The sequence below is a fragment of the Manacus candei genome, unplaced genomic scaffold, assembly GCF_025592945.1.
Source record: "Manacus candei isolate 608988 ecotype Guabito, Panama unplaced genomic scaffold, ASM2559294v1 h1tg000078l, whole genome shotgun sequence".
NCBI lineage: Eukaryota > Metazoa > Chordata > Aves > Passeriformes > Pipridae > Manacus > Manacus candei.
Genome location: NW_026138126.1, coordinates 1,225,808 through 1,235,671, shown reverse-complemented (window position 1 = coordinate 1,235,671; position 9,864 = coordinate 1,225,808). Strand labels below are relative to the sequence as shown.

At 62.0% G+C, this 9,864-nt stretch overlaps 1 protein-coding gene across 2 annotated transcripts; it reads left to right on the top strand.

The window, feature by feature from the left end:
• The first annotated feature begins 392 nt into the window (after window positions 1-392).
• Window positions 393-9,365, top strand: ZNF414 (zinc finger protein 414). Of its 2 annotated transcripts, none has more exons than XM_051810704.1 (9): window positions 393-488; window positions 5,275-5,404; window positions 5,970-6,065; window positions 6,145-6,252; window positions 6,451-6,556; window positions 6,769-7,310; window positions 7,663-7,713; window positions 8,258-8,413; window positions 8,931-9,365. In XM_051810704.1, the coding sequence occupies exons 1-9, from the start codon at window positions 459-461 to the stop codon at window positions 9,005-9,007; spliced, it is 1,296 nt and encodes a 431-aa protein (XP_051666664.1). In that variant the 5' UTR covers window positions 393-458; the 3' UTR covers window positions 9,008-9,365. The 2 variants fall into 2 exon arrangements, with proteins under 2 accessions (XP_051666664.1, XP_051666666.1); XM_051810706.1 differs by lacking the exon at window positions 393-488 and adding an exon at window positions 974-1,252.
• The last annotated feature ends 499 nt before the right edge of the window (window positions 9,366-9,864 follow it).

The following is a 9,864-nucleotide window of genomic DNA, read 5'->3' as shown; positions in this document are numbered from 1 at the left end:
GCTCCAGGATGCTCAGAGGCCACTGGGATGCTCCAAGGCCCCCAAGATGCTCCAAAGGCCCTGGGAATGCTCCAAGGCCCCCGGGATGCTCCAAACCCCCAGGATGCTCAGAAGGTCCTGGGATGCTCCAAAGCCCCGAGGATGCTCTGACACCCCCCCACACACGCCCCCCCCCCCCAGATGTTCCGAAGCCCCGGGATGCTCCAAACCCCTGGGGATGCTCCGAAGCTCCCGGGATGCTCCAGCCTCCCTCGGGCGCTGAGATGCGGAGTGGGTGGAATCACCCGGGAAAAACAGGCGGGGGGGGCACCGGGGCGGGGCCGGGTTCCGCCCCGCGGCCCCCGCTCCCCCTTCCGCACACTCCTTCCTCCCTCCCCCCCGCCATCCTCCTCCTCCTCCTCCCCCCGCTCTCGCGACAGCTCCGCACAGAAAATGGCCCCGCGGCCGCCCCGCCGCTGATGCGCGACCCGGGCGGCGCCGCAGCCCCGGTACGGCCGGGGGGGACCGGGAGGGCCCGGGGGGAGCGCCTGGCACTGGGGGGACCGGGGCAACGAGGGGTGACGGGGGGCGGCACCGGGAGGGGAGCACCGATACTGGGGGTTCACCGGTATCGGGGCAGGTACCGGTATCGGGGGGCGCACCGGTATGGGGAGTGTGCCGGTATCGGGGGTGGAGCGGCACAGAGGGGATGTAGAGGCACCGGGGGTGGACCGGCACCGGTGGATATGCCGATATCGGGGGGTGTACCGGCACCGGGGGGGAACACCGGTCCCCCGGGGGGCTGGGGCCGGCAGGGAACCGAGCGGGGGGGCGGCACCGGGAAAGGAGCACCAGCACCGGTGTCGGGGGATGTACTGGCAGCGGGGGTACCGGCACAGGGGGGCTGTGGCGGCACCGGGAGTGGACCGGCACACAGCGGGTGTACCGGTATTGGGGGCTGTGCTGGCACCGCCGATTGTGATGTACCGGCACCGGGAGCTGTCCTGGCGCCTGGGACAGTGTCGGCACCGGGGATATACCGGCACGGGGGGTGCACAGGCAGCGGGGGCTTTACCGGCACTGGGGTTAGAGCAGCACCGGGAATGTACCGGCGATGGGGAGAGAGGTACCAGTACGTGAGGTGTACCCCGGCGTGGGGGCTGTACCGACACCAGGGGCTGTGCTGACACTGGGCATGTACTGGGGAGGTACCAGTAAGTGGGGTGGACCAGCACTGGAAACCTGCTCCTGAATGGAGCTGAGACCTGACCAGGTGGGTACCAGCCATGGGGCTGCTGCCCACGCGGGCTCCAGATCCGTGGGGGTCCTTCCCCTGGCTCTGCTGCCCCCAGGACTAGTAGCCATGGCTGCCCATGGGGGGCTACAGAAACCACTGCCCATGGGGGGCTACCCAATGGGGCTGGAACCCATGGGGTTACCTGTGGAGCTGGTAGCCCAGGGACAGCTGGCCAAGGAAGCCACTAGCCCCAGGTCTTTGCAGGCCTGTGTGGCCCGTGGGAGCACCAGGGTGCCCCAGGTATCCCAGGATGCACCTGCTGGGATCTCCCCATGGTCCCTCCACATTCCCACTCCCGTGGGAGCTGCTTTGTTGCTGTCAGAGATGGGGCATGCCGCTGCTGGAGCAAGGGGGCTCTTGGTCTTGGCTGTGCTGTTAACTTGGCTGGGGCCAGCCAGAGCTGCTGCTCAGGAACAGCTTTATCCAGGCTCAGGGATGAAGCTTCAAACTCCCCAGGTGGCTCCCAAAGGGAAAGAGAGGTTTTTCCAGCTGCAGAGCTGATGTAGCTGTGGGTGGATCAGCCAGCCATGGGCAGGCAGGTAAAGGTGGGCACCAGGATGGTGTGGGGGCAGGGGGGAATGGCAGCAGGGCTCTTCCCCATTCAGTGGCTTAGAGCGGCCTGGGGGGATGAAGCAAGCTGGGGGGGGATGGCAGGGACCCCTGGGCTGCCCAGAGCAGCTTTGCAGGAAGAAAGGCCTCAGCTGAGCTGCCCCCACATCCACCACAGGGACGTGGCACTGAGGCCACGCGTGAGACTCAGCACTCATCCCCGTGGATGCCCATGCTGTCACTGGGCTCAGGGTGGGCTCCACAGGCTCTCCAGGCAGATTCTCTGAGTTGGAAAGCAGGGAAAACACCCTGGGAGGTGTAAAACACCAAGGCAGAGGCTTTGCCCCAGCCCACACCGGGATTAGGGCACCCACGTCGTGTCGGGTATCACAACACCACGAAAACACCCAGAGCTTTTTCCCCCACCAACACCCCAACTCTCTGAGGGCTCCTTGTGATATCTGAAGGCACCAGAAGGATTCACAATGTGTATTTTAATGTAGGACGTGGGTTTGAACCCGGTGGTGGGGGCTGGTGGCACAGGCAGGAGCCGTTGCCGCTGGCACAGCCGGAGCTTCCTCCCTCCTCGCTCGCTGGCTGCGCGATCACATGAGCCCCTTGTTCCCAGCCTTTGTCTTGTAGGAGACGCTTGGGGAATCCTCCTCATCCTCATCCTCTGGCCTCAGAGCGCACACAGAGATGCTCAAATCGGATTATTTGACCCGTTTATCCTCCCTGGGTGGGTTTATAGAAGTCTTGGGGATGTGGATAAACCCCCCCGGATCGTTGGAGGGAGATGAGCTGTATTAATTATTCACTGATTCAGCAACAGAGCCTGCTCGGGGTGACCAGCAGCTGCAAAGCCTCCTGCTCACCCTCATGGCTTAAAGGATTTTTTGGGATCCCTGTTCACTGCAGGGGTTGGAGTGAGGGGGTTTGGTGTCAGTGGGGTTTTGGGGAGACTGAATCTGTGGCAGGAAAACCCTGGGAACAGTGACAGGTGGCTCTGGGATTTGGGTTTCCAGGGCAGGTTTGCACTGGTGTTGAGGGGGGTCAGATCTCTGAGGGAGTCATATCACTGAGAGAATCACATTTCTGGGGGCGTCCCATCTCTGGGGGAATCATGTCTCTGGGGGAGTCACATCTCTGGTGGCCACAGGAGGTCACTAGGGACAGTGGCAGGTCAGCGGCTCCTGGACCAGAGTGTCGCTCTCAGGGTTGCAGAACAGAAGGTCCTGGAGGATGGGAAGTGTTGGCCACTGTCCCATGGGAGGTGACAAATGACAGCAAGATGATACAGGTGCCACCTGCTCCCCAAAAACCCATCCCTGGGCTGAGCCCAGCGCAATGCTGCAGTGCCACCGTTGTGTCCTCTGTGTCCATCCTGCCTGGCCTCATGGGATCTGCCCATAGCATCTGCTCAGGAGGCATTTTCCCAGTGGAAAAAAATCAGCTTAAAATGCATCACTGGGGTATTGCCTGTAACAGGGAAATGGAGAGAGGCATCAAAGAGGGAGAGGAGGGGGGTTCCAACGTCCAAAGGCACTGCTGGGTTTGACCCTGGAGCACCAGGAGCTCCCTGCCCAGGAGTTGACAGCCCTGCTGCGATGCTGCTGAGGAAGAATTTCCTGGTTTCTTGGAAAAACTTCCTTGTGCTCCAACTGAGCTCCTGGTGCCATGGGTGTCCTGCTCCTTTAAATGGCTTGTCTGGTGGCCATCTATGCCCTGGGGGCTGTCAATCCAGGCAGTGGCAGCCAGGATTGATCCAGAGCCAGTGATTCCAGCAGGGAAGCAGGAAGCTGGTTCACTGATCTCAAGGACTGACATTGCCAGGAAATGCTCCAGCAGCTCCGTAGCTCCAACACTTCAGGGACAGACATCCCTGAGCAGGCAGACACAGTGCCACCTCGACCCTTTTAGTGATTTCTGCCACAGAAGAAGATTCCCAAGACTTTTTTTCCCAGCAAAAACTGCATTTCCCCCTGATAAAACAAAGCTCCATCAAAGCTGCTGTGAAGTTTCTGCTCAGTGTTTACCCACAGTCACACAGAGATGAAGGATGGAGACGGAGCATCCCCTCCAGCCAGGGCTGGATTTCCCCTCCTGGGACATGATCAGCCCCAGTCTTGCCCCACATTCTCTGCTCCATGGCCAACTGATCCCGGCCTCGGTGCTGATTCCATCCCAAAGCCACCGAGCTGAGAAAACAACAACAAAAAAAGCAACACAACCCCCAGAAAAAGCCTGGAGCCTGGGGGCAGCCACAGGAATAATCCCACATAGGTTTCCCCCCCCCTCTGATTTGTTGCCCGCTGGGCTGCAGTCCCAGTGTGCTGGGTGCTGCAGGAACAGCTGCTGAGCCTGGCTTGGCCAGGCTGAGCCCTGCTGGGTGAGACCCCCCAGAGCTGAAAGCTGGGAGAATGCCTCTGGAGCAGATGATAGCGGGAAGGTCTGGCAAGGCTGGGAGGGATGGGATGCACCATCCGGAAGAGCTGATCCCCAGGGAGATGCTTCCTTCAGGAGTCATTGAGCTCTTGGGGAAATACTGACCTTCTAAATCATGGCCAATGTGCTCGTGGCAGCCACTCCACAGCCTCAGCACTGATGATATTATTATTATTATTATTATTATTATTATTATTATTATTATTATTATTATTATTACTATTATTATCATTATCAGCTTTATTATCATTATCAGCATTTTTACCATTTTTATTATTATTATTTTATAATTTTGTCATTATTTTAATAATTGCTTATTATTTATTAACACTGTTATTATTACCATTATTATTATTTCCTTTTTCACTTCGACATTAAGACACTATTCAGAAATCTCCCAAAGTGTGGGCTTTTTTTGGATCCTTCTCACTGGGAATTAGTGTTTGGCTTTTCCATGTTGAAGCCTCGTGCCAAGGTGTGCTGAGGCCAAGCCAATGTAATTTTGGTGACCAGGAACTGTCCCCACATGCCAAACAGCATCTCCTGGTCATGCAGTGGAACCTGCTGGTCCCCTTGGCTGGAAAACCCTTTGGAACTGTGGGAGGAACATCCAGTGAGATCCCCCAGCCCAGCTGGGAGCAGGGAGGGGCTGAAGCAGCTCCAGCAATTCCTTCAGCCATGCCTTGGCCTGTAGTTTGGGAGGAATTTTTGGATATACAGATGCCATGGGCTGGGAACAAAGCAGGATCCTGGCAATGCCTGGAGGGGGCTGTGCAGCCGGGGGGGCCTTTGGGGACTTTGTGGATCACCCTGGGGTGGGAGAAGCAGGAGGGGACAATGAAGCTCCGAGTCCAAAGCCCCCCCAAGCAGACACTTCCAAGGCCCCTTGAAGCTGGGATCTCCTGCTGGCTTGGTCCCCAGGGTGGGAGGTCTGGTCTCAGGACCACAGGGCACTGAGGGGAGGAGGAGGAGAATCTGACCTCTCACCCTTGCTCTCGGTGCAGCATCACCAGGAGGAGCCTCCGTGGGCACATCCTTCACCCCGTGCCCTGCACCGCCAGGCCATGAAGACAGAGAAGGACGAGGCTGTGCCCACCTTCTCCCTGCGGGGTAAATACGGTGGAGAGGGGACAGGTGAGTCCCCTGTACCACGGGGTAGGGGGTGGGGAGAGGAGTCGGGGCAGGAGCAGGAGGATAAGCCTTTGGTTCCGTTGCTGTGAGGTCTCTTTGGCCACATCCCGCCCCAGAGGTGGCTGGGAGCACCATGGGGATGTGCACAGGTGTGCATGGATGTGCTTGGATATGCACAGGTGTACAGGGGACGTACAGGATTCTTGGGGTGTCCTGTGCAGGGCCAGGAGTTGGACTCGGTGATCCTGGTGGGTGCCTTCCAACTCACCCTATTCTGTGATTCTATGAGTGTGCAGGGATGGCCCAGGTATGCAGGGATGGGCCCAGGTGAACACTTGGCATCACCCAGTGTGTCCCAGTCACCACCAGGCTTCACCTCCACATCAACAACTTTTCCTGCAGGAAAGCCCCTCCCAACTCTCACACCCTGGAGGGCTCCAGCCCCCTTCAGCCACACCTCCCATACCCTCCATTGGCTGCCCCCCTATTTTTGAGGGAGGGAGGAGGGCAGAGGGAGGTGGTTGGGCAGGGCTGACCCTTGTCACTGTCTCATGGTCTCTCCTGACAGGCTGCAGCGAGGTGGCTCTGCCCGGTGCCCCGATGTTGGTGGCCGGAGGGACCCCAGCCCAGGACCTGCGGCCCCTGAAGCGCAGACCTGTCCCAGGTGAGCCCCAGCCCTGCCCCGGGGAGGGAACAGTGACAACCAGGGCAGGAATGAGGCCAACGGATCTGTCTCCTTCCAGGGAAGCACTACCAGTGCTCGAGCTACGGCTGCAAACTGGCCTTCCCCAGCATGCAGGAGCTGATGGACCACCTGAAGGTCCACTACAGACCCACACAGTCCCTCGAAGGTAAGGCCAGGACACCCCACATGCCCCTTTTTTTGTCTGGGAGGGGGCAGAGTGGGGCTCGAAGCAGAGGCAGCACTGGTGCTGGTACCTCTAGGAGGTGGGAGTTGAGGGTGGTGTGGGAAGTGCTGCAGACCTACCAGTGGGGCTGTTCCCAGCTGAGATGTTGCTCAATCCCTACCTCTGAATTGCTTCACTCAGGCAAAACCTTCCACTGCCCCACGCTGGGCTGCACCGAGACCTTCCCCAGCATGCAGGACCTCATGGCCCACATGAAGGTGCACTACAAGCCAAACCGCTACTTCAAGTGAGTCCCTCTGGTCCCTGTTCCCATCCCACTTACTCCCTGGGGGGCACCTGGCTGATCCCAGAGAGCCCTGAGCACGTGGGCTCCCACATCCACAGACCCCGATCCCAGCGGCAGCCCCCGGGGTTGGAATGGGGGTGGTGTGGAGGGATCGTCGTGGGGGTGATGTGGAGGGAGCACCACCACTGAGGGTGCCTCCCCAACCCCCCCAGGTGTGAGAACTGCCTGCTGCGCTTCCGGACACACCGCTCCCTCTTCAAGCACCTGCACGTCTGCTCCGACAGCGCCAGCAGCCCCGCGCCGCCCCCCAGAGCCGACAAGCCCCTCCTGCCTCCTGCTACCTCCGCCGTGGACAAGGAGCCCCCGGCCAAGCCGCACACCGAGGGGCTCCCCAAGCTCCCGAGCGCTCTCCCACGGCCCCTGGAGAAGGAAGCCCTCCTGCCCGGCGCGGACTCTGCCGCGGCGCCGGCCGCGCTGCCCACCAGCCTGCCCGAGCTGCCCGGCTCGCTCGAGGCGCTGCCGCTGGTGCCGCCGGCCCCGCACCCCTTCCCGCTGCTGGAGCCCGGCCTTTTCGGCCCTTCGTCCTTGACTCGGTTCTCGGGGCCACCCCCGTCCTCGATGCCGGGGCCGTTCCTGTCCTACGTGCCCCCCTCGCCCTACGCGCTGCCCCAGCCCCCGGCGCAGCATCGCCTGCGGCCCTTCCTGCCGGGCCACGGCCCCGCCGTGTCCAACGCCGTCTGGAAGAAAAGCCAAGGTGAGCGTTCGGGCAAAAAAACCCAACTTCTGCTCCCGCCTTCACCAGCAGCTCTCCCCGGAGGAGGACCCACCGCCGCCCAGCCGAGGATCCATTCCCCTCCTCCGGAGCCGCCCCGGCCCGCCCCCCAAGCCCCGTCCCATCTCCTCCGCCCCCTCCATCCATGTTCAATTGGGACAAAGCACCGGCGACCACCAGAAAAAACGCCTCCAAATTTTCCCGGCCCTGCTGCTCCCCGGCGTGCTGGGGGTGCGAGGCGGGGGGGCCAGGCCAGGCCTGCCCTCCCACGTGTCCCCCCACCCCAGGGAGGGGAGGACCTAATGTTTGTCTTGCCCCTCGATTCCCTCCGCAGGTGTGAGTGTCAGCCCACTCCTCCCATGCTTTGGCTCAGGAGTGACTCCAGGTTAGTTTGGCACCTACTGGTTGGGGGCTGCTTTCTGTCACCGGGGGGGTTTGGGGGCGGCGGGGGGGCCACAGGGGGATGGGAGAAGCCCCACGGGGCACCACGGTGCTCCAGGGAGAGCAGAGGGGGAGGGCAGGCTCCCTCATTGTTTTTGGGAGCCACAGAGAGAGGGAATGTGGCCCAGGTAGGCTCGGAGGCAGGGGGGTCGCTGGCTGTGCCCCCCCAAAGCCCCCCAGCCTTGTCCTGAGGGCAGAAGCAGCAGGATGAGGAGCTGCAGCAGCTCCGTGGGCTCCAGTCCCCCCAGTCCTGAGGCCAAACTGGAACCCTTTGCTCCGTGTGGCACGGAGAGGAGACACACAAGGGGAGGTCGTGCCCGGGGTGCACAGCCTCGCTCCCTGCTCCCAGATTTGAGGTCCCTCCCTCGGGAAGGGAACCCCCCGTGCATGTAGGGCTGGGAGCCCCCGGCCCATCCGAGCCCCCCACGGCACCCGGGAGCGGCCGCTGGGGGTGATCCCTGTGCTTCCCTGCCCGCCCGTCCTTGCAGGGCACTCCTCCAACAGCCGCATCGTGTGGGAGCACACGCGGGGCCGCTACTCCTGCACCCAGTGCCCCTTCTCGGCCGCCTCCCGCGAGGAGATGACCCTGCACATCGAGGACCACCGCAAGAACCCCCCGCCCGGGCGCCTGGACGCCGAGATGGGTACGGGGGGGACCCCGAACTGCCGGGATGCTCGCGGGAATGGGGTCAGTCTGTCCCGCAGGGATAACGCGGATCCTCCTCCGTCTGTCCTGGCGGGGGATGACCAGCCCTGGGGTGGATCCTGGGCTGCAGCTTCTGCCCCAGCCTGTTGCAATGCCCCGGGGGGGGAGGTCCATGTGCCCTCTCTGTGCCCTCTAGCTCCTGGTCACCCCCAGCCCATAGGAATGTCCCTGGCGGGGGCAGTAAATGATCTGGAGAGGTCTGCGTGCCCTCCCAGTGCCCTCCTTCCCTGTGCCCCCTCCCTGCAATAATGCCTCTGGCGGTTTGTGTGCCCCCCAGCCCTTTGCCCCCCCACCGGCATCAATGACCTGGAGGGGTCTGTGTGCCCTCCCAGTGCCCCCCAGCCTCTGCAATGCCCTGGGGAGGGCCATGTTCCCTCCCTGCAGCCCCCAGCCCCCGAGCCCCTGGGTACGAGGGTCCTCCACAGTGCTGACAGCTCTCCCCCCTCTCCCTGCAGATTTCGGGGTGGGTCTCGCCTCCTTCCACGCCAAGATGACGCCGGAGATGGAGAACTCCCTGTACTCCCAGCTCTGATGCCCCGGCTCTCACGGGACTGCTCCTGCTCCTGCTCCTCCCCATCCCTCCCCCCGAGCCGGGCAGGGGGCACCGCCCAGCCCCTGCCACTGGGCTGGGACAGGGATCCCTCCCTGGGCACCGGGAGCACCCCAGCCCAGCCCGGGGTGCCAGAAGGACGGGTGTTTCCTCTGGAATTTTCTCCCCTCCCTTTTATTTTCGGAAACTCTTAAGCACCCGAACCCCCTCGTTCTCCCTCCCCCTAAGGGTTTCGTTGCTTCAGCCCCCGTGGCTCTGGTAGGAGCCGGGTAGGTTGCTCAGGAGTTAGTGGACTTCTCTGGAATGAAACCTCGGAATAATAAATGGGAATTGTACAGGAGTGGTGGCCGGGAGAGGCTCTGTCAGTGCCTGTGGTGGCTGGGGGTGAGGGGGGAGGGGGGCCATCCCTAAGGATGCCCCCCCAAAACTAAAGGCAAGGAGATGGGGGAATACAGGGAAGTCTGTGTGTCACTCTGCTCTGGGCAGGTCTGGGGAAGAGGAAGGTTTGAGGAAGGGAAAGGGGGTGCTCCCTTCCCCCTCAGATCTGTCAGCACATTGCAGACCATGAAGGGCTCCTGAGAAGCAGAGCTGGAGCTTCTGCCAGCTGCATCCCAGCACCCAAACTGGGCACCCAAACCAGGGTGGGACCCCAGCCCCCCGCCAGCCTCGGTGCACAGGCAGAGGTGCCAGGAAAAGGGCATGGACAACCTTTGGGGTGGAGTAGGGCCCGTGTACCCGGCCCTGAGGGGGCTGCACCCCCCGTGGGAGCCAAGCGGCCGCACATTCCCAGCCCGGGGCTCCCCAGGTCCTGCTTTGCCTGATCCCATCCCAGCAGGGTG